Genomic DNA, 25238 nt, shown 5'->3' with positions numbered 1-25238 from the left:
TTCTTTAAATGTCCATGTACCTGTATGTGGGATGAGGAGAGAATTGAAATGAAGCGATTATTTTCCCTTCTCCTTTATTTTCCTCTGAACCTATAGTAATATTAGATCTCTTTCCACTCTTTATACGTGCCAAGGGCTAAGGCCTAAGCCAGGTCCTTCACATGCACCTGGAAGCCTCTGGTAGAAACTGACGTGCAACACGTAAATAATGATGATGCTAACAACGGTTAGTGCCAGGCACAATTCTAAGCACTTTGCCTGTATTAATTTATTCAGTCTTTACAACAGCCTGTGAGCTGATATTATTCCTAGATTATAAATAAGAAGACAGAGACACAGAGAGGTCAAGGGATTTGTCCACGGTCACACAGCTAGTAAGGAATATCCAGACACTCAGCTCTGATCCTGGCCCTTCTGAGCCCCACACAAGCCTTGCTGCTGAGACCGAGGTTAGAGTGGGCCTGGCCACCTTCCCTCACTGGGGGACAAAGGGAAGGCAAGAAATTAGCATTATTATTTATTCTTCAAGATCTGTTGCTTATGGATCTGGAACAGAATTCCCAAATTAGTGAAAATGGTCTAGCCTTGAATAGTGTGCATGTATCTATAAGACCCATAAGAAACTAGTTTATAATTACATCAACATATTAATTTACCATAAGTGATTAAACGCTATAAAGTAGAACGCATGATCTAGAAGATTCAACTTTCTGCTACATAGATCTTCTTAAGAGGCCAAAGCAGTTAGCAGAAGATTCTCTGATCAGCATGGGGAATGTTATATATTTTATATTTATCTGGCCCTGTGCTTGTCAGGCTCCAGGTGATAGAAGAGCCTGGTGAATCCTGCTTTCCAGAGATAATGCTTCATTTATCCAGTCAGTGATATTTATCACTTTTGGTCATTGCTGGATACATGCTGAATAATGTTTACTTTCTAGCTGAACATCTTTTTTTTTTCTGTTACAGGTACCACAAAACTTCTAATTTTCACATTGCTATCCAGTTTTAATACCACATACTTTCTAATTTCAAGCATTGGGTCTTCCATTTCTAGATAGAATAGCCAATATGATTTCTGTTGCTACTTCATTTGATCACTAGGTTAAATATTTGTACAGTTTGCCCTTCGTATCCACGGGTTCTGCATTTATGGATTTAGCCAGCCACAGATTGGGTACTTTTATGATCTGCGATTGGTTGAATCTGCGGATGCTGTACTGGTGGATATGGAGGGCCAATTATGGGACTTGAACATCTGCCAATTTTGGTGTCCTCAGCGGGTGCTGGAAGCAGTCCCTCATGAATACTGAGGGAATGACTTTATTTTTATTAATTTTAGAAATCACTAATCCCTGTTTGCTTAGTCCTGTTTTTCCTTTGTACTTTTTCATTTCCACACTGGGGGACCCTTTCCTTAGTCTAGGCCTTTATTATGTCCCATAGCCATACACTAGGCATCAAGCTTTGTTCCTAGCAGATGTTCATTGCTCTTTTTCTTACTAATTGGTCTCTCTCCTTTAACCCTTTTGCTCAGTACGTTTTAATGTTCATATTATATATTTTGTTTTTTCGAGATAGTTATTCAACAGATATGAAGAAAAGTCCCTTGGCAGTATTTTCACATTTCAGTCTCTTTTACTGTCCACTTCCTCAGTTCTTAAATTAAATTTCGTTGTAGTTTTCTGACTTGGGACTTAGATTATTCTTATTTGAGTAATCAAAGAGCGTATCAAGCTTAAGTATATTTTTTTCTTCTCATTTTAGAGTCTTTCGGTGGGTGTAAACGCTATGCCTGCAGGGCCAGGCAGGTAACCTAAATGAATGAAGTGGGCTGGGCAGCCAATGATGCTGCTGTTATTCCAGGGTTGTCACCAAGAGGCAGGCATACCTGGGCAGAGATGTTGATCTTTGTTCACTGCTGTGTCTGCTCTGCAGAGAGCAGTGTTTGTGACATAGTAGGCACCCAATAACTATTTGCTGAATGGATGAATGTGTTGAAATATCATATAAGAAAGGCAGTCTGAATTTTTATGTACTGTCTCTAGATTTTGAAATCATGGCAGATATTTAAAAACTTTAAGTTGTGTGTGGGTCAAATAAAACATGCCTCTCAAATTGCCAGTTTTACCAGTTTGTGACCTTTAACCCTTATTTCATTTCATGGGCCGTCAGCACATATCCTATCCTTCTGCGTCTCTTAAACCCAGGTTATGCACCAGGACCAGGTGGGGCAGGAAAGCCATGTAGGCCTCCAGTTTAGATTTCTGACATTATTTCCACCCAAGAGATGAATGTAAACATTTAAAATAAGCTCTCTACTTTTAGCCTTATCTTGACATTGCTCTCTTAAAAACAAATTTTTTTTTTTTTAATTTAATGTATTGAGACCTTCAAAAAAATGGAAGTGGCTGGACTCTCTCCAGCCTCTGGGAGGTCCTATCTGATCTTGAAGATCCAGATTCACACATACATTTTTCCGTGAAGCCTATAACCGGTTTATTACTAGGAGATTGTCTTTGTGGACTCTTGTAGTTTATTTTTTCCCCTGACGTTTTGAGCATGCTGTTCAGTTTGATACTTACTATTTATTGCTTTGTGTTGTTTATCAGTTCATCCCCAGTTAGAACTAATGCTTCTTTTCTCCTCTGTCCTGTGTTCTCGCTTTCTCTTGTGAGGTTTTTAGTTTTTTGTTTTTAGTAAAGGAGTCTATTCTTTAGCTTCTGTTTTGTTTTCTAAAAGGCTGTGACTGTTTTTTTTTTATCAGTTTCAGTGGGTAAAGTCTAATGGGCTAATAAATTAATCATATCATTTAAATGAGATTAGAATTTAAACTTTAACCCATATTCACAAATTCTCTCTTATTGAGGGCTAGTAATACTTAGGTAGTGATTAGTTTCTAATATCAATATTTAATCAGAACTTATAAAAATCTTAATTTAAGTGATACTAATTTGTGCCTATTAATTGTTGATTCACTTTCTGAGCTCCATCTACATTGTTTGCTTTTTGTGCAAAGAAAACTCTTTTTCTGTAACTCGATAGTGTTATCTTTGAATCAAACACAAGTACTTTTCAGAATCATTTGAAGTAGATGTTTAGAATAAAATACCCTATTTTTGATGTTTTTGAACTTTTACTTTGAAGCAAGACCTAGACTACTAAAATTTTATTCTAAATAGCATCTTAAATTACTGACATTTGCTATTCAGTAGCTTATTTTGCTTTTTCTGATTTATTGCTACAGAATTTAAAAAATAGATTTATTTATCATTGTTTTATACCTAGCCTCAGATACCACTTTATCATAAAGACTTACTTATCATTATCCTGATTTAAATTATATTTAACAAAAATATTGTGTAGACCCCACATTTTGTTTGCACATTTAATGCTAAAAACACTGAAAGAGCTGACTTGTTTGTTGAAGTAGGAGAGTAATTTTTTTCCCCCTCAGACTTGCCATTTATTAAATCTAAAGACTGCCAGTAGGATATTCCCTTCTGGATTCTGATTTTCAGGGATGGATTTTAGTGAAAGAAGCTATGGGAGGATTTAGTGATTTACATGAACAGGTAAAGAGTTTGGGCAGTTCTAACAAGGTCCCAAGACCACTTTAGGTTGCTAATTCCGCTGATCTTGTTTAGGCATCTGTGAACTTACATATGAGTAAGCCTGTTGATTTGAAATGTCTCATGATGTTTCAAGGTTAAATAGTTCATACTATTATTTTCAGGAGCTGGTGATGATACACGAACTTGGGGTCCACCTTTTGTGGGGACAGAAAGTACTTATTTTCTCAGTGTTAACCGAAATAAAAAAGTAAGAATATTATCCCCTTTTTGCTTTCTTTGTGTAATTCTCTCTTTTTTTTTAAAAAAAATAATTAATTAATTTATTTTTGGCTGCCTTGGGTCTTCGTTGCTGCACGCGGGCTTTCTCTAGTTGCGGTGAGCGGGGGCTACTCTTTGTTGCAGTGCGCGGGCTTCTCATTGCGGCGGCTTCTCTTGTTGTGGAGCATGGGCTCTAGGCGCACGGGCTCAGTAGTTGTGACTCAGGGGCTTAGTTGCTCCACAGCATGTGGGATCTTCCCGGACCAGGGCTTGAACCCATGTCCCCTGCATTGGCAGGCAGATTGTTAACCACTGCACCACCAGGGAAGCCCTGTGTAATTCTCTTGTAATAACAAAACTTTTGATATCATTGTGGCTTGTTTATTTCTGCCCCTTTTGGTAGATATTTTGTAATATTCCCAATAAGGTGAAATTTTATTTTATTTTATTCATTCACCAGTTACCAAGTAGAAACAGTAGAGCTTTTTATTAATTTTCCTTCTCTACTAACTTAAAACATTTTTTGAGAATTTATAATGTTTTTTTTTTTGTTTTTTTTTTTCCGGTACGCGGCCCTCTCACTGCTGTGGCCTCTCCCGTTGCGGAGCACAGGCTCTGGACGCGCAGGCTCAGCGGCCATGGCTCACGGGCCCAGCCGCTCCGCAGCATGTGGGATCTTCCCGGACCGGGGCACGAGCCCGTGTCCCCTGCATCGGCAGGCAGACTCCCAAGCACTGCGCCACCAGGGAAGCCCTATAATGGTTTTTAATGGAACTAATTTTATTAAAGTGAGGAATCACTTGATTTGTTACATTTGTTATTCTTTTGGAGATTGCTAATTGCCTACATTTGGTATTATTATTTGAAGAATTTTTACTATAATCCTTACTATCATCCTAACATATCCGAATTGAAAATAAAATCAGTAAAAATTATTTAAATGTTTCTTCGTGAGGAAAATGCATTTACTTTAAGAGGAGAAATCTGTAATATGAATGGCTCTCTTATTGAACTGTGAGCAATAAGAAAAATTTTTAAGATACTATTTTAATATATATATTTTTAATTTTTAGAGTATAGCTGTTAATATCAAGGATCCAAAAGGGGTGAAAATCATCAAAGAGGTACAGTATGCTCTATAGAAGGCATCTTGTCACCTGGGTTGTAATTAGGGATTTGAATATGAGTAAAAATATTTTAAAACATTATTTCATTGGCAATCTGAAATTTTGCTGTAAGTGCCATTTGAGTTTAACTTCGTTTTTATACTAAGTATAATTTGCTTTATAATTTCTGGTATATTGTGTTTAACATTTCTCCATCGTGTCAGAGTGTTCAGTTATGGCACTAGTGTCCATTGACCGAGTGCCTGCCCTGCATCAGATCTTAGGCCTGGGTACTTTATTCGTATTACCTTCTCAAATCTTCAGAATTTTCCTTGTAAATGAAGTATTATATCCTCATTTTCACAAGAGGTGAAATGAGTCTCAAGGGTCTTGAGTGATTGTCTAAAGATCACATAGCTAGTAAAGGGAGGAGCTGAAGTTTGAACCCTAGGTCTACATCACTGTAGAGCCCAAGGTTTTTCTAACACTTATTCAGATGGCTGATGTGTGCAGACCTGATCTTGGCATCTTTCCTTGAGGAGCCAGCACAATGGTTAGGGGAATACCCCAGTGTTCTGCTGGGATTCAAATTCTGCCTTCTTTACTTACTAGCCATGTGACTTCAGGCAGGTTACTTAACTTCTTTATGCCTCAGTTCCCTTATTAGCAAAATGGGGACAGTAATAATACCTACTTCTTAGGGATGTTAGAATTGAGTTAATATTGTGTAAAATGTGAAGAAGGGTGCCTGCCATAGTCATAGTCAGCACTCATTCAGCATTAACTATTACTATTGTTCCCGGTGCACATGAAGGTGGATTCATCACGTGAGATAAAACCTGTTTGCCATTCTTGTTAAAGTTTCAAGTCTAGGGCTTCCCTGGTGGCGCTGTGGTTAAGAATCCACCTGCCAGGGCAGGGGACACAGGTTCGAGCCCTGGCCCAGGAGGATCCCACATGCCGCGGAGCTGCTGGGCCCGTGCACCACAACTACTGAGCCTGTGCTTAGAGCCTGCGCTCCGCAGCAGCGGAGGCCACTGCCATGAGAGGCCCGTGCCCCTGCTCACCGCAACTGGAAAGAGCCCGTGCGCAGCGGCGAAGACCCAACACAGCCATAAATAAATTAATTCATTAAATTAAAAAAAAAAGTTTGAAGTCAAATGTAATGGATGTAAATCTCCTTGATTAGAGAACCAAATCCCCAAATTTGTTTTATATCAAAGTATCAATTTTAGCTTCATTGCTCTGATGCTTCTTTCCTTATCATCTGGCTGATTGAAAAATAACGTCTTCTAATTATTAAGATCAGAATCAGTGATCATCCGCTCTGGTTCTGTTGGATCAATCCAACAAACTTAGAATTTTACTAGATATATGTTAAACCCAAAGCTTGATAATTGTCCTGATCTCACTGTCCTGTTTTCCTACATCTTTTCTATAGCATAACTTAGGTTTGTTTGCTTGTTTTTATTTTATTTTTCAGTTGCAACTTAATATGATTTTTCTAAATTGTTCTTTGTTATTATTGCCTTACCTTGTTTTTTTTTAAATAAATTTATTTATTTTATTTTTTCATTTTTGGCTGCATTGGGTCTTCATTTCTGCGTCCGGGCTTTCTCTAGTTGCGGCAGGCGGGGGCTACTCTTCGTTGCGGTATGGACTTCTCATTGCAGTGGCTTTTCTTGTTGCGGAGCACCAGCTCTAGGCACGCAGGCTTCAGTAGTTGTGGCATGTGGGCTCAGTTATGGCTTGCAGGCTCTAGAGCGCAGGCTCAGTAGTTGTGGCGCACGGGCTTAGCTGTTCCGCGGCATGTGGGATCTTCCCAGACCAAGGCTCGAACACGTGTCCCCTGCATTGGCAGGCAGATTCTCAACCACTGTGCCACCAAGGAAGCCCACCCTGCCTTGTTTGTCTATGGCAGCGACCCTCATCTTGGACTCAACTCCCATTGTCTTCATTCTCAGGCCCTTCTTTTTTTTTTTTTTTTTACATCTTTATTGGAGTATAATTGTTTTACAATGGTGTGTTAGTTTCTGCTTTATAACAAAGTGAATCAGTTATACATATACATATGTTCCCATATCTCTTCCCTCTTGCGTCTCCCTCCCTCCCACCCTCCCTATCCCACCCCTCTAGGTGGTCACAAAGCACCGAGCTGATCTCCCTGTGCTACGCGGCTGCTTCCCACTAGCTATCTATTTTACATTTGGTAGTGTATATATGTCCATGCCACTCTCTCACTGTCACAGCTTACCCTTCCCCCTCCCCATATCCTCAAGTCCATTCTCTAGTAGGTCTGTGTCTTTATTCCTGTCTTACCCCTAGGTTCATGACATTTTTTTTTCTTAAATTCCATATATGTATGTTAGTATACGGTATTTGTCTTTCTCTTTCTGACTTACTTCACTCTGTATGACAGACTCTAGGTCCATCCACCTCATTACAAATAGCTCAATTTCGTTTCTTTTTATGGCTGAGTAATATTCCATTGTATATATGTGCCACATCTTCTTTATCCATTCATCTGTTGATGGACAGTTAGGTTGCTTCCATGTCCTGGCTATTGTAAATAGAGCTGCAGTGAACATTTTGGTACATGACTCTGTTTGAATTATGGTTTTCTCAGGGTGTATGCCCAGTAGTGTCAGGCCCTTCTTTTTATCTTTTCAGTGGTTGTTATGCTGCTGCTGCTGCTGATGGTGATGATGATGAATCATCTAGGAGATTGTGCTTAATTCTTCTCTTTCTGGTTTATGTTTCTCAGTTCCACCTTCAATGTTCACAGTTCCTGCTTATTTGCTTCCATTTCAGAACATTTTGATATTTTATCCTGAATAGTGAAGGTTGTAGATTTGATTTAACAAATACTTTACAAGTTCATTAGGGTTTTTCAATGGGGCAGTGTTAGGTGGAATTCATAACTCTTGCTCCTAAGACATCAGTGTACATTGGAGTATTTTAGGCCTACATGTATAATTCTAACCAAAAGAAATGAATTTGCTGGGACATCTTTCTCACTCTCTTTGGATCCTGCCTGTGTCCTCCACCAGATTGTAACAATTTTAAATTGTTTCATTATGGGCATGGTTTCTCTTCATGTCTGATAATGATAAAGTACATTTCAACTCATATTAAACTTTAATAGATTGTCTTCAGTCATTTTGCATATCTTTTGCTTTCAGCTAGTTATACAGTTCATAAGTTATATATCTTACTGCCTAGAGGAAAAGTTATTTTTTGCCTAGTCTTTTTATTCTTTCTGGCATGGATTTCTCTTTTGGTCTTAAAAGTAGCAAAACAACCTTTGTATTCAGACCTTGGTGGGTATGATTGCTAATATAATGAGTCTAGTTTATAGATACAGTTCCAGAGTATTATACAAAGCAGTCAGCTGGGTACATGAGAGCTCCAAAAAGTATGACTCCTTTGTCAACCAGGCTAACCAAAAATAGGTTGTGTAGAAAAGAAAGCTCTGCTTAGAAAAGTCTATGTATTTTCATGGCAATATGATTTGATAACTTCCTAACACATCATCTATATTTCAAATAATTCTCTATGTTAATTAGTTGACAGTGACAGTATCCGTATTGTGGGTGTGAATCATGGCCAATAGAGCAGTGTCATGGGTTTTATTTTCCTCCAACATCTTATTATGAAAAATTCAAACATACAGAAAAATGGAAAGAGTAGTATAATGAACTCTTATTTACCCTATGCCTAGATGCAACAGTTTTAAGATTTTGCTGTATTTGTTTATTTACATATGAATATATGTGGTATGTGTGTGTCTGATTTTGAACTATTTGAAAGTAAGTGAAAGATATGAAACTTTGTCCTTAAATCCTTCAGGAGATATCTCCTGGGGGGTATAGCTCAGGGGGAGGAGCATTTGCAGAATACATCTAAGAGTAAGGACATTCTTTGACATACATTTAAAAATTATTTTATGATTTTTTTTTTTACTGATAAATGTAGTTAAATTCTTATTGTCACTTCCCCTCTATTTCTGATCTTGCTCATCCAGTCTGTTCCTAAATTTTTTTTCCCAGAAGAAAAGAAAAAGATGATGAGTTCTCTAACATGCAAAATTGTGCTTGTTTCTTATTGTGGGTAAGATTCTAGAATAGATTATTAGGTGATCTGTGAGCGCCAAGATGAGGAAGAGGTGATCACCAGCAAAACTGGGAACAAGTCTTTCTTCCCCCCTCACTTTATTTCCTAGTAGATCCTTGTATCAGGGAAATGCGATAAATGTTTGGTCTCCACTGAAGCAGTTGACTTGTGTATTACTTGTAGATAGTGTGGAGATCCATGTAACTCAGGGAGGTTTGTGATGTCTCTGATTTCAGCACTGCACTGCTTAGAATTTTAACGAATGCATTAGTTAACGCTTTAGGGAACATACGTGATCTTGAAATGGGTAAATATCCCTAAAGAGAGAGGGAGGGAGAATATGTTGGATGGCAGACTCACTAAGAATCAGTATCTAGTAAATAGATAGTATGTGTTTATTTAAAATAAATATTTATAAAATGGAGCAAAGAATAACTTCTGTGCTATACACTTTTCTAGGGATATTTTATCAATAAGTATCATAATGCATACATATTGAGTTCTTGGGTAATAATAAAAAGCTACTGGGCATCTTTATCAGTGGAAGCCTTTAGCTTCTAAATTTAACTTTTCCATATTTTTCTTATAACTTCGGAGAGTTATACTACATGGTACTCTGAGCACACCTCTTTTTAGCTTAAATTTTTTTTCTGTTGTTATACAAGTAGTATCTGCTCATGGACAAAAAGATTAATATTTTAGTGTATCATATCAAATCTCTTTATGTCCTTGTATACTCATTTTTTCCAATAAACATGAGATAACACCATGTATATTGTTTTTTAATGTTTTCTGTTTATACATTCTGAATACTTTTCTATTAATATAACTTATTCATTATATTTATTTTCTTGTCTTATTGAAACAGTGAATTTGTTTGTGATCCAGCTGAATACTTTATGTGAATTGAAATGTGATTTATGATGGTATAGAAATCTAAAAATACAAATACCCTATATAGTTAAAAGTTTTAAAATTGTGGTATAATATATATAACATAAAATGTCATTTTAACCATTTTTACTGTACAGTTCAGTAGCATTAATGACATTCATAATTGTGTGCAACCATCACTGCTGTGTATTTCCTTTATGTTTAATCATTCCAAACAAACTGTATCCATTAACCAATAATTCTCCACTTCCTTCTCCCCTCAGCCTCTGATAACCTCTAATTTACTTTCTGTCTTTATGAATTTGCCTATTCTAGATATTTCATATAAGTGAAATCATATAATATTTGTACTTTTGTGCCTGGTTAATTTTACTTAGCATAATGTTTTCAAGGTTCATCCATGTTGTAGCATGTATCAGAACTTTGCTCCTTTTTATGGCTGAATCATATTCTACTTTACTGGAGGGATTTATTTGTCTGTTGATGGATACTTGGGTTGTTTCCATCTTTTGGCTGTTGTGAATAATGCTGCTATGAACATTTGGATACAAGTACCTGTTCAAGTCCCTGCTTTCAATTATTTTGGGTATATACCTAGGATTGGCATCTCTGAGTCATATCTTAACTGTGTTTAACTTTTTGAGGAACCCACACAGAGTTTTAACATTAAAAATAATTTATCAAATGTCATTTGCATAAGGTACTATACTGTGCACCATGCAGAATACGCATCAGAGAGATGACTGCTGTAAGAATCTAGGTGTGTTTAATGCAGCTTGTTTTCTTTAGTGCCTGCAGGAGCGCTGTGTAAGTAGCAGACAGAAGCTCAGAAAAATATGTGGAATAAATGACAATGTAACTGTAGCTTTGTGTTTTATTTATACTAACACACATTCTCCCTCCACATTTTCCAAGCAAGGCTTGGTAGAACCATTAACAAAAAATAAACACATCTCTACTTGGGCTGTCCCTGGGGCATACTGCATAGAGTTGCCCATGTGAGAAGCAGCTCGAATGTTAATTGGCACCTGAAATTTGGAAAGGATGCCTGTATGGCTTAAGATTTGGGGTGCATACTTGAAAACCTTTCTCTCTCTCTGTCCTGTATCTTAATGTATGTATCATTCCTCTTCTGACAGGTGGTCACCTGGGCCCCTGTTACCTGTTTCAGGAGCTCTGGAGGATAACAGCTTATTTCCCTGAGATGCCTCCTAAGATCTCCTCCCCCTCAATTTTGTTAAGTCAAACACACTCCAAATTTGGTGACACAATAACAAACAGGCATTCAATTTATTGACGTTTCCTTCTAAAGTTTATGTAAATTCAGTTATTTTCCATCTAGAGCAGAGGTTGGCAGACTGTGTGGGCCAAATCAAGTTTGTTTTTGCATAGCCCATGGTAAATTTTACAGTTTTAAAGATTGTTAAAGAAAAATAAAGAACATGTGACAGGGAATGTATGTGGCCTAAAAAGGCTAAAATATTTACTTTTTGACATTTTATGAAAAAAGTTTGCCCACCCCTGGTCCAGAGTCTTATTCTATTACATTAGTTTGATGTGTGAGAGTATATCTATGTCAACATGGCAATTAAAAAATTATTGAATTGGGCTTCCCTGGTGGCGCAAGTGGTTGAGAGTCCGCCTGCTGATGCAGGGGACACGGGTTTGTGCCCCGGTCCCGGAAGACTCCACATGCCGCGGAGCCGCTAGGCCCGTGAGCCATGGCTGCTGAGCCTGTGCGTCTGGAGCCTGTGCTCCACAACGGGAGAGTCCACAACAGTGAGAGGCCCACGTACCGCAAAAAAAAAAAGATATGTAGTCACAATTGAAATTTTGAAAAGAATTTTAAGATTAAGGTTTACGATGGCTTGTTGCAGTGATCTGGGAATCAGAGTTGGGGTTTTGTTTCTGACAGTTACTGATTTACTGGGTTATAGTTTAGCAGTTTTTTTTTTTTTTAAATGGTTCATTAAATACATTTAAAACTCTTTGGAAAGAAAGCATCTGGAAAGTGTGAAAGCAATTCAGAATCATGTTTACATGTATTAAGCGCCTATATGTACATGTTGTAATGAGGAATATTACATAATAAGGATGGAGTAGTAAAGACATTGTATTTAGTTTTATTTTAAAGGGGTTAAAAGATATTTTTTGTATATTTTATGTTCTTATATTCTAATTTTTTTACCTAAACTTCTGAGAATATATTTAGATAGACCATATAGCCTAGATAATTTCTTACATTTAATGTAAGCAGAATCCACTTAATACCATGGTAATAACTGAAAATTTTAATACCCATTGTTTTACTGGCAGTAATACCTCAGGTAGTTGACCAGAGCCTTCGTGTTTATCTAAGAATACTTTGTAATTCTACTTTTCCTGTGATTTTTCTGGGCTTTTACAAAGCGAGGATCAATTGTGTTTACTGAAATTAGAATTCTATCATGTGGGGATTTGTTGAAAGCTGGGAAGTCCCTTAAGAAGTCTGACTCATCTTCACCTCTTCTTTCAGCTTGCAGCTGTTTGTGATGTATTTGTGGAAAACTATGTCCCTGGCAAATTGTCTGCAATGGGGCTGGGCTATGAAGATATAGACGTGGTAGCGCCTCACATGGTCTACTGTTCCATCACAGGTATCTCAGCACCACACCCTCGTCAGTGGCGAGGTTTTCCAGTTTCTGTGTCTCTTTCTGTATATAAGAAACCTCGCGCTTGAGGTGCTTCTGCTCTCCCTCCCTGCCGAGCCATTTTAGGTTGTTGAAAATTAATCACTAAAGAACATTAACCTAAATGAACATTTTTCATATTTCTTCTGTGAATTGTCTGCCTGTAGTTTTGCCAGTTTTTCTACTGATATTTCTCAAATACTGACAAGGTACTATTATTAACTATATGTAGAATTACAGGTGAGATATTAATTGGCTTTAAGATAACATAGGATCTCAACATACTGCTTCAATATATTCAAAAGTGCTAAAGCCAACTGAAGGAAAAGAGTGCTATGAAGTCTTTTAGATTGTTCAGCCCTTGATGGTGAACTCTGTGTGTGTGTTTGTGTGTGTATAAGTATGTCTTTAGGCTAAAGGGAAAAAAGTGATTGTATTAGTTATCTTTACATAGTTTATAAGCACTTAGCTATTAATTAGGAATACAGTATTAAAAAGTTATTCTTAAAATAGAAAGTTACATTAATAGCTTTTGTCAGAATAATTTATAAGATTTTCAGATTTTATTAATTCATCCACCAAATATTTACTGCAGACCTGTGATCTGCCAGGCAGTATTCTAAGCTTCTGAGATACAGCAATGAATAACACATATATATGCTCTTCAGCAGATTTACATTCTAGGTTGGGGAGATAGATAGTAAATAAGTAAACACATTCTTTTGTGTTTTGTATTTGAGTGCAGTAGTGATAAGGTCAAAAGAGAAAAACTAAACAGGGCAAGGGGGATGAGGTTAGGAGGGTCCATTTTATAATGGGAGGTGAGACAAGTCTTCATTGATAAAGGGGACATTTAAGCCGAGACCTGAATGAAGTAAAGGAGTGAATCGTATCATTATTGGCAATGAGGGTTTCGGGCAAGGGGAACAGCAAGTGCAAAGGACCTAGGGCAAGACTGTGTTGGGCCTGTTTGAGGACCAGCAAGGATGACTGAAACAGAGTGAGTTAGGGGGAATGTAGTAGGAAGAAAATCAGGGAGATAATGGTTAGTAAGATGATGGTTAGTAAAGGCTTGTGGGCTGCTCTTAAGGAATTAGGCTTTTACTTCGAGTAAGGTTATAAGCTAATGGAGAGTTTTAAGCAGAGGAATGATGCGACCTGACATTTTTAAAAGGATCACTCTAGCTACTGTGTTAAGAATAGACTGTCGAGGACAAGGGTAGTGGGAGAACAATTACGAAGCTATTGACATAGTCCAGGCTACAGATGATGGGGGCTTGAATTAGAGTAGCAGTGGTCGAGGTCGTTAAAGAGTGATAGAATTCTGAATGTTTTCGAGAAAAGGGGGTAAGGTTTGCAGATGGATGAGATGTGGGTATCAGAGAAAGACTAGAGTTAAGGATGACTCTAGGGTTTTGGCCTGAGCGATTAGAAGAATTGTTGTTTACAGAGTCGAGTAGCACTGTGGAAAGAAGCTTTGGGAGGGAGAACATCACGTTTGGACTTGGAATGTCAAGTCCAAGTCTAGCTTGAAATGTAGAGTAAGGGCTTGGATCTAAGAGTCAGGAGATGTAAAATTTTATAGTTATGAGCAAATACATGGTATTTGAAGGCTGTATTTGATCTTTTACAGAGTGAGTTTAGATAGAAAAAGGAGAGTCTGAGTGGCTGAGCCTGATGCACTCCCATGAGTAGATGTTTAGGAGACAATGATGACACAGTGAAGGAAGTCGTGAAGGAATCGTCAGTGAGGTGGGAGGAGAACCCGGAGGCGAAGTGAGGAAAGGGTTTATTTTCATAGACAGTTGAAGCAGAAAAGCATAAAGCATAAAGCACGTATGGACCTGAATTACTCGCATCTCCTAAATGCACCACACTCGCTCTCACGGCAGAGCCTTTACACACGATGTTCCCATTGCTTGGAACACTAATCCCCTGCCATACCCGGTAACTCTGTCTTTGTCCTTTAGATCTCGCCTTGGATGTCATTGCTTCTGCGCAGACTTTTTCTCTCGATCCCTGAAGACTGGGTTGGCTGTTGTCTACCATATTTTACTCTTTACTTGTCTGTCTCCCTCACTATCTTTCAGGCTCTTGTTCAGCACACAGTATAGAACACATGGTAGGGAGTTTCTTACCTCAATGAATGAATAATCAGAACTTGGCTAAAGAATTTTTAATAGCTGCCTTTTTTTTTTTTTTTTTTTTTTTGCATTCTACTTTTCAGAGATAAGTGTAAGTGGTAAACGTTATGTTTACATTTTCCAAAGAAACTTTCAGAGGATAGCCTGGGGTTAGGGCATAGTTGGCCTAATCTGTTATTTCTTATGTAGTCCGTCCATAGCACTAATGTAATGATCATTGCTTTAAGGTACCAAAGGAGTCCGTACCATGAAGTAAATATTCACTTATTGTTACTAGGTCCCTATGCATTAGGTTTTTTCCTAAGGCAGTAAGGGAACTAGTACATTTAAAAAATATTTTAAAAGGGAACCAAACAAAAACTTTACTCCTTATATTTCAGTAAATTTATCTTAAAATAGGTATCTGAAAATCTTGTTTTACTATAAAAGCCACAAAAATGTTATCTTAAAAATCTTTGTTATTTGTAAAATTATAAGAACCAAAATACTCCTATTTCTTTGCATTCAGGTTAATTGAGATATTATAATACTTTGACTGCGACACATTTCTTTAGTATAAGTAGTGCTTTTCGTGGTGTAATTGTCTTTGTGGTGGTATTTTCATATAAAATAAGCTATAATTGCAATATTTGGACAATTGTTATTATTTTAGATTTAGATCAAAGAGCCCAGTGATCATTAACTTCTCTACTGAACAGCACAAGAGATAGGTTCTGGACATAGTAGATCTTTGCCACTAGATCTGACTCTTTTTCAGATGTACTATTATATAGATCTGTAATCACACTTTTGTTTTTGTGTCTGTGTATCAAATACTTATATGTGTGTGAGAGAGGGAGAGATTTTTCCTTAGAATCTCACAATCTAATGGAAATGCTGAGGTTTAAAATATTAAAATAGGTGAACTATTATCTTCTGAATTACCCTATAACCATAAGAATTCTGCATAACTAACAAATGCAAAATCTTACATGACAGTAAGTATTTATTTCTCATTGTCATAAATGTGGATTGGCTGGGATGCAGCTGATCTAGACTCGTTAGGTTTGGCTCCAAGTTGCAGGTCTGTTCTGCACGTGTCTTACACTCCTTGGACCAGTGGCTACCAAGTACGTGTTCTCCTCATAGTGAAAGGCAAGAGCACAAGAGAACAAACTTAATCTCACAAGCACGTTTAAAGCCTCTCTCTGCTCACATCATATCTGCTAGTATTCATTTGGTCAAGGCAAGTCATATGGCCAAGCCTAATACCAAGAGGTGATTAAATATAATACTCTAGTGGCAGGAACTACAAAGTCTCATTGAAAAGGGCATGGGATCCGGGAAGGGTGAAGATTGGGAATAATAATGTATTTCATCACATCACCCAGCTAAATGAAATGCTAATCCACTTGGGAAGCCTCACACTTCCTCAAAGTTTCACATCTGTATCTAACTACAGTTAGAATTAAAAGTTCTTCTGGGCCTTGTCTTGTGACTGGAGAATCTCTTTTAAGTTTTCTTCCAGTTCTCAGATCCTGTATTAACATTTTAGTGTGGCAAAGGCCCTTAGAGATAGATTATAGTTCTCAGCTAAGGGGAAAATGGGAGTATCATATGCTTTTTGGTAATAGCGATGGGGCATGAAGGGGTGATGGGGAGAGGCGTATGTAGTCTGAAAAAGCAGCCCTCTTTATTCTGTAATCCTGTGTATCTCCACCTCCTGACAATCGTTAGAAAAACGTTCACACAGCTCTCTCTTCTTTATGACTGATAAGGAGACAGACCCAGAACAGCTGAGGGACCTAAGGTCACACAGCTATTTAACGGCAAATGGGTTTAAAACTCAGGCTTCTTGACTTGGTATTAAGTGCTTCTACACTTTCTCTGTTTAGACATGTATCATTGTTAAGTGATGACATGGACTTTGTGATTACAAGACACTGAACAGGTCTCCTTGAGAATATATATTTTTGTTATTCTCTTTCATTTGTTGTGGATCATATTGGCAGCGGTGGGAGTCATGAACAGAGTTGCTCATCAGGGAGTCTAAATTTCAACAGATTCTTTTGGAAGCAGCCGTCATTTGTGAGTCATGAGTTTGTGTGTATCTAAAGCAGGGCCATCTCTCCTTTTTTAGAAGTTTGATATTCTTGGTAATCAATGTTTGTTTTTTTTAATAAGACTGATTAGATCAGTCTAAAGTTGCACATGTTATTATTGGGGTCCTAGACTTTCCTGATGTTTCCCAGTGGTATTGATGTCTTGTCAGTGCTTTCCAAGCCCAAATAGTCTGTTCTCACTCACATGTTGCCCTTACTGCTGATGAGAGTAACCTTGGAGTGGTTGGGAGTTTAATGCATTCTGACCATTGTGTGGCTGAGACTGCCTCAGTCTGTGAAATCTGGTCTACAGGACAAAACTGCTACACTGATCACAAAGGGAGGAAGGACCTGATTATTTTTATTAGCACGGTCCTCTTGTCATTTCAGAAGAAGCTGAGTGTGAACGTTAGGGGGCAGTGTTTAAAAAGCTATCAATAGAATTCACTACAAATTCCTTTTTGAGAAAACTGTAGTGTTTCCTGTGTACCACTGGGTGGAGAGAATCTCTGAAGGGACATATCTATATTTTTTCAAAGTATATTCTTTTCAAGGTGACCATTCTCTACCTTTCTCTACTTTTAGAAGTACAATGATATTTTCCTTAGCAATTTAATTTAAACTTTTATCTTCTTTCCTTCATGTCTTCTGTGCATGTTACTAATTATATACACTTAGCAATAAGAATGCTACCACATTTTAAAGAAGTTACTTTTTTTCTTCATGTTAACTTCATTACTTTTTCTTTCTAAAAGGATAAACATTACATTATGTTATTGACTAAACTAATTTTGTGGTAGGAACATTGTGTTTACCCTTTAAATAAACTTTCTCGTCTTTTTTTTAAGGAAAGTAGTTTGCAAAGCAGTTTTTTAATTTTTGAGAACAAGTTACAAAAGATGATATACAGAATGATATTATTCATACAGAATTAAAATTGTATAAAATATATATTTTTTGGTAGTTTACTCATATGTGATTAAAATATAAAAATATTCATAGTAATGAAAAATACTAAACTCAAGAGAATGATTACCCCTGGAGCATGGGGAGGGAGGGAAGGGGGACAGGGATACACACAGGACTTCAGCTATATTTGCCGAATAGCCAACTGGCAGATGCATGAGTATTTGTTATGTTATTCTGTATACCCTTATTTATTTATTTATTTTTGGCTGTGTTGGGTCTTTGTTGCTGCACATGGGCTTTCTCTAGTTGCGGCGAGAGGGGTCTACTCTTTGTTGTGGTGCGTGGGCTTCTCACTGTAGTGGCTTCTCGTTGCGGAGTGTGGGCTCAGTAGTTGTGGCACACGGGCTCAGTAGTTGTGGCTCGCAGGCTCTAGCGCGCAGGCTTCAGTAGTTGTGGCTCGTGGGCTCAGTAGTTGTGGCTCGCAGGCTCTAGAGTGCAGGCTCAGTAGTTGTGGCGCACGGGCTTAGTTGCTCCGCGGCATGTGGGATCTTCCTGGACCAGAGCTCAAACCCGTGTCCCCTGCATCCACCAGGGAAGCCCCATTCTGAATACCCTTTTATGCTTGAAATAACAGCAGCAAATGATTCAGAAATGCCCAAATTATCCCTTCCTTTCTCATTCCTTTCCTTTGTCTGCCCCTCACCCCCACCACTCCAGTACATGTTTCTTGAGCTTCTGTAGATTCCTGGCTTTGTGGAGTGTACAGAGTGAACAATGCAGACATGATTCCTGCCTTTAAGGAGCTTACAGCCTAGTGTGAGAGACTTCATAAACAGGTTAAGAAGAGAGTATGGCATGTACTAACAAATTGTGCTGTCATGAAAGAATCAAACAGGGTACTGCGGTAGAGATTAGTAGAGCAGGGGATGCATAAGTAAATGGGATGGTCAAGGAAGTCCTTTCTGGGGAGGTAACATTTCATAGACTTAAAGTATGAGAAGGAGCCAGCCATGCAAAGAGCAAGGGGAGGAGCGATTCAGGCAGAGAGAACACCACGTGCAGAGGTAGGAAAGATCTAGCTATCTTTAAAGGCCTAAGAGAAAGCCAGTGTGCCTAGGATACCAATAACTGGGAACAGCATGCTTGAGAAGACACTGCATAGAGGTGTGCGAGTGCCATGGTGTGCTGAAAGGGGTTTGAGCAGTAGAGGGATATGATTCAAATTATATCAAAAATGATCTTTGAAAGAGGTGGGAGTCGAATACTGATTGTCTCATTGAAGAATTTCATTATAAACATTGGTCTTGACATAAGGTTCATGTTTGAGAGAGTAGCTATTAAGATAAAATTTCTTTAGATTACTAAAGGCTCCCATGGTGTTTCAGAGTCAATAACAGAGAGTGATGAGCCCAGATGGATATGGCAGATCATCTAGCAACTGCATCCAACACTATATCATGGCAACGATAATACAAAACAAAACACTGCTGCACTTGGATTCTTATGGAGTGAGTTAGTCTGTGTATATGTATATTTTCATCATTTTATACATATTCACCACATAACCATGTCTTTTAAAAAAGAATAATTAGAAGTCTGCCTGCACTCTAAACCCATAAAAATTTTGAAGGGGAGAAAAACAAGAAAGAAAGGGAGGGAAGGAGGGAAGAAGGAAAGAAGGAAGGAAGGAAAGAAGGGAGGGAGAGAGGGAGTGAGGAAGGAAGGAAGGGAGGGATGAAGGAAGAAAGAGAAAAGAATCAGAACTAAGTCAAATGGAATAACGATGTGCAAGTTTTTTTAACCTCTAAAAATAATAGTCCAGTTTAGTTCATTAAGCATCATTTCTAGATTGAATAAACAATCGGTTACAGACACGACATTAAAAGAGATCCTCACAGTCAAAATAACTGGAAACTACTGGTCTAAATTATAGATGTCTCTGTTGTCTCCCCTTCTAACAGAACATTTTTTTGCCCAGAATTTTAGAGTGTTGTGGTCATCTGTCCAACTTTATAGTCCGTGATCCCTAGCAAAAGTGTGGTTTAACATATTTACCATTTTGTACCAAACTCATAGTTTAATCAATGACACCGTCTCTGCAGGAGAAGAGAAACTTAGCACATAAATACAAGATTTCAAAGCACAGCCCATAAAACTAAGGACTGAGATTGTATTTTGTCTGTAGACATGGATGGACTCCAGAAAGTGACTTTATGCCTTCATTTTATCCCCCAAGGGCATAATCTTTTTATCTTTAAACACTTCTTTTTACCCTTACACATATAACAGATGTGTTATACAAGTTGGACTCAGTGGAGTGTAAGCAGAAACTTTACTCTTTCCCACCCTACCTCTGCAAACCTGCACTCCTGACTCATTTTCCTTGCTCACTGGTGAAATCCCAGGAAAGTCCTACAGACTTCTTTTCCGATTATTTTATTTCAAGTATTACAAATTCCAGTCCAATCTAAAAAGAAAACTTCAGACTCTTGTACAATTTATGACTTTTCCCTTTCTCCAACTTGTCCTGACTTCCTGGAAACTTGAACAGTGTGTGTGTGTGCGTGTGTGTGTGTGTGTGTGTGTGTTGGAAGAGGATAGTCAGTTTCTTCATTCCTCCATGATCCATCTCTTCCCTGTTGCTAGCTTCTCTTTGTGATTCTTTCAGAGTTAGGCCCTCATAGGGAAGAGAGTGAGTTAATGGGTATAAAAGAGCTTCTGCTTGATGGGGGTAGTTGGGCACTGCATTGCAGCCTACTGTGTGGCTGAAGCTCAGTTGGTGGCAAATTGTCCTATGGGGAGCTTTGTAGGCTCTTCAGAGACTTCAGACTGTAGTTCTCCCTCTTTAATCCTTGGCTTTGTGCAGTCTTATGTATACAGAGGCCACCTGTTCAGGTCAAGGTCACTTTGTCCTATAGGCAGCCCTCATGGATAGAATTCCTTTTTTAATTTTTGTAATTTTTTAATTGCAGTATAGTTGATTTACCATGTTGTGTTAGTGTAAGGTGTACAGCAAAGTGATTCAGTTGTGTGTGTGTGTGTGTGTGTGTGTGTGTGTGTATATATATATGTATTCTTTTTCACAGTCTTTTCTGTTATAGGAACATTCCATTATTAGTACAAGATATTGAGTAGAGTTCCCTGTGCTCTACAGTAGGTCCTTGCTGATGATCTATTTTATATACAGTAGTGTGTGTATGTTAATAGAATTCTTTTTGTGATGAACTAGTTCTGCTCTCCTGTTGGCCCACTTAGCCCATGGGGAAAACTCGTCCTTGCTCTTCCTCAGCATTGGGAGTGAAGTTTACTCCCAAATCTTTTAGTTCTGCTGCCTTTCACTGATGTAACCATAGTCTCTTGCTTTTGGTACTTTTTTAGGCACGTGTCCAGTCATTATGTACTTTCATATTCCTAAACTATAGGCCCAGACCTCAGATGCTTTTTTTGAAGTGTCCCTCATGTGGCTTGAAGTAAAGAGGAAGCAGCCTGCCTCTACCCTATGGCAGGGTGAAATGCACAGCATGCTGACAACTCTTTCTTTTATTTTTTAAAATTTATTTTATTGAAGCATAGTTGTCTTACAATGTTGGGTTAATTTCTGCTGAGCAGCAAAGTGATTCAGTTATACATATATATACATTCTTTTTCATATTCTTTTTCGTTACGGTTTATCACAAGATATTGAATATAGTTCCCTGTGCTATTACAGTAGGACCTTGTTGTTTATCCATTCTCTATATAATATTTTACATCTGCTAACCCCAAACTCCCAATCCTTTCCTCCCCCACCCCCTCCCTCTTGACAACCACAAGTCTGTTCTCTATGTCTGTGAGTCTGTTTCTGTTTCGTAGGAAAGTTCATTTGTGTCATATTTTTTATTTATTTATTTATTTTATTTCTTCTTTTTTAATATTCTTATTGGAGTATAATTGCTTTACAATATTGTGTTAGTTTCTGCTGTATAACTCTTTTTTTTAAACATATTTATTGGAGTACAATTGCTTTACAATGGTGTGTTAGTTTCTGCTTTATAACAAAGTGTATCAGTTATACCTATACATATGTCCCATATCTCTTCCCTCTTGCGTCTCCCTCCCTCCCACCCTCCCTATCCCATCCCTCTAGGTCCTCACGAAGCACAGAGCTGATCTCCCTGTGCTATGCGGCTGCTTCCCACTAGCTATCTATTTTACATTTGGTAGTGTATATATGTCCATGCCACTCCCTCACTTTGTCCCAGCTTACCCTTCCCCTCCCCATATCCTCAAGTCCGTTCTCTAGTAGGTCTGTGTCTTTATTCCTGTCTTACCCCTAGGTTATTCATGACCATTTTTTTTTTTTTTTTTTTTTTAGATTCCATATATATGTGTTAGCACATGGTATTTGTTTTTCTCTTTCTGACTGACTTCACTCTGTATGACAGACTCTAGGACCATCCACCTCACTACAAATAACTCAATTTCGTTTCTTTTTATGGCTGAGTAATATTCCATTGTATATATGTGCCACATCTTCTTTATCCATTCATCTGTTGATGGACACTTAGGTTGCTTCCATGTCCTGGCTATTGTAAATAGAGCTGCAATGAACATTTTGGTACATGACTCTTTTTGAATTATGGTTTTCTCCGGGTATATGCCCAGTAGTGGGATTTCTGGGTCGTATGGTAGTTCTATTTTTAGTTTTTTAAGGAACCTCCATACTGTTCTCCATAGTGGCTTTATCAATTTACGTTCCCACCAACAGTGCAAGAGGGTTCCCTTTTCTCCCCACCCTCTCCAGCATTTATTGTTTGTAGATATTTTGATGATGGCCATTCTGACCAGTGTGAGATGATATCTCACTGTAGTTTTGATTTGCATTTCTCTAATGATTAATGATGTTGAGCATTCTTTCATGTGTTTGTTGGCATAAACCCATGCACATATGGTCACCTTAACTTTGATAAAGGAGGCAAGAATATACAGTGGAGAAAAGACAGTCTCTTCAATAAGTGGTGCTGGGAAAACTGGACAGCCACATGTAAAAGAATGAAGTTAGAACACTCCCTAACACCGTACAGAAAAATAAACTCAAAATGGATTAAAGACCTAAATGTAAAGCCAGAAACTATCAAACTCTTAGAGGAAAACATAGGCAGAACACTCTTTGACATAAGTCACAGCATGATCCTTTTTGTGTCATATTTTAGATTCCGCATGCAAGTGATATCATACAGTATTTGTCTTTCTCTTTCTGATTTACTTCATTTAGTATGATAATCTTTAGGTCCATCCATGTACCTCCCAGTGGCATTATTTTATTCTTTTTTTATGGCCGAGTAGTATTCTAGTGTATATATGTACCACATCTTCTTTATCCATTCATCTGGATAAAGCTTGTTTCCATGTCTTGGCCATTGTGAATAGTGCTGCTGTGAACATAGGGGTGTATGTAACTTTTTGAATTATAGTTTTGTCCACATATATGCCCAGGAGTGGGATTGCTGGATCATATGGCATCTCTATTGTTAGTTTTTTGAGGAACCTCTATACTGTTTTCCATAGTGGCTGCACCAATTTACATTCCCACCAACAGTGTAGGAGGGTTCCCTTTTTTTCACACCCTCTCCAGAATTTGTTACTTGTAGACTTTTAATAATGGACATTCTGACTGGTGTGACGTGGTACCTCATTGTAGTTTTTATTTTCATTTCTCTAATAATTAGTGATGTTGAGCATCTTTTCATGTGCCTGCTAGCCATCTGTAAGGCTAACAACTCTTTGTAAGGAAATTCATGCTAAAGGTCTCGTTTATCTTTCCACCTTTTCTCACATACCCTGAAATGGATGGTAAGCTAAGAGCAGTAAAACTGGTTTCATAGTCTGTTAGCATGACCTGCATTGGTGTTCTGGCACTTATGGCATTCTTTTTGGGTTTGAAGCCTTAGCTGAAACTGAGGCAAGAGAGTCCTGTTTGAACATTCTTTAACTCAAAGTTTGTTGAAGAAATACGTTTTTCAGGTAGTAAAGAATAACATTAAGTAGAGTAAACCTGAGATATCTGTGTTCGAAATTTTTAAGTACGAAAAGATAATATTTAGTAAACTAAAAGTGTTTTGATTAGTTTTGTATACATTTTAAATTATTTAGACACAAATGAAAAGGTCAGTCATTTCCATATACATAATTTCTAAATAAATATTTTTTCCCAATAGCAAATCCCACTTTAAAGCTGATACTGAATTGTTACTGGGTATAAGGAACATTAAGTTAATTTTCCTTGGGAAGTTTTTATGAAACTGTGGGATTAAGAAAATTTACTGGACTGGAACATGGATAAAATGATTCCCCATTATGCTGAAAGAGACAAAATTGCTGCTCTTAAAAGAACTCTGCTGGGTATAATTAGGGATATGCAGTGAGCACCATCTCATGACACAATTTTATACATAAATATGTGTTTGAGCTTCTTCAGTTCTCAGACACTTTCATTTCTCTCGTACTATTGATCGATAAAAGAGAAACCCATGACTTGAAAATGAACTTGAGTTGTTTTCTCAATGCTTTAAAATTCTAAAATCAAAGAGATAACCTGAGCCTAGAAATATGGTGTAAATCTAGAATCTGTTGGTTTCACCTTTGGTCTCTGATTTCTAATATATGGATATATTGGTTCCCAGTTCAAAGAACCACTTGGGGCCAACAAAAGGGAAAAAGATGACAAGGTTAGTTAATGTCAAAGCAGTAGTTATTTCAAAACCTTCACAAATCAAATGTTTCATAGATCATGCCAGATAAACATGCCAAGACTTAGCCACAGTCCAAAAATCCTGTCATCAGAACTAAATTGTTTCCCCTTATGGTAATAGGTCTGGGATATAAATCCACAAATTAAAGAAGCAATGCTAGATAGGAAGAAATGTTATGCTTAAAAGGATAAAAAAAAGAATGTTAGATAAAATTTAGATAGCATTTATTTCATGAATGCTAATGAATTTTTTCATTCTTTGGATGGCCTTCCAAGCCAGCATTAGTGTAGTACTACAACTTTCAGCCCTTATTTGAACCATAGTAGCTTCACAAAGGTCAAAGTATGTTGAGTAAGTAACAGTTGTACACCCTGAAAGATAAGGGATGTTGATAGAATATCAGACTGTGGAATAAGTGAATCCGTTTTGTAAAGAACATAAAATTCACAAAAAGTTATCAAGTGAAAAATACCAAAGTTTAAAAAATTTGATAAACATTTGGTTAAAAGAAAGACACTCTAACAAACAGTCTGATTAAAAAATGGGTCAAGGATGTGAACACATTTCTCCAGAGAGAATATACACATTGCCAATGAGCACATGAAAAGATACTCAACATTACTAATTATTAGGGAAATGCAAATCAAAACCACAGTAACATACCACTTCATATCCACTGGGATAGCTACTATCAAAAAAACAAAAGTTAACAGTGTTGGTGAGGATGTGGAAAAATTGGAGCCCTTGTGCACTGTTGG

At 37.6% G+C, this 25238-nt stretch overlaps 1 protein-coding gene across 4 annotated transcripts in view; it reads left to right on the top strand.

The window, feature by feature from the left end:
* The window catches only part of SUGCT (succinyl-CoA:glutarate-CoA transferase), a gene marked incomplete at its 5' end in the record, with an annotated part of 694779 nt that overhangs the window by 12614 nt on the left and 656927 nt on the right, over positions 1 to 25238 (top strand). For 3 of the 4 annotated variants that reach the window (XM_079931161.1, XM_079931162.1, XM_079931164.1), the window contains 3 exons: positions 3737 to 3822; positions 4907 to 4957; positions 12462 to 12582. The exons of the other annotated variant lie outside the window; for it this stretch is intronic. In XM_079931161.1, coding sequence (XP_079787287.1) covers positions 3737 to 3822; positions 4907 to 4957; positions 12462 to 12582 — 258 coding nt within the window. The remainder of the gene's footprint in view (positions 1 to 3736; positions 3823 to 4906; positions 4958 to 12461; positions 12583 to 25238) is intronic. 4 annotated transcript variants of the gene reach the window in all.

The sequence above is a fragment of the Stenella coeruleoalba genome (genome assembly GCF_951394435.1).
Source record: "Stenella coeruleoalba genome assembly, chromosome: 9".
Classification (NCBI taxonomy): Eukaryota; Metazoa; Chordata; class Mammalia; order Artiodactyla; family Delphinidae; genus Stenella; species Stenella coeruleoalba.
This window is presented reverse-complemented; position numbering and strand designations above follow the sequence as displayed.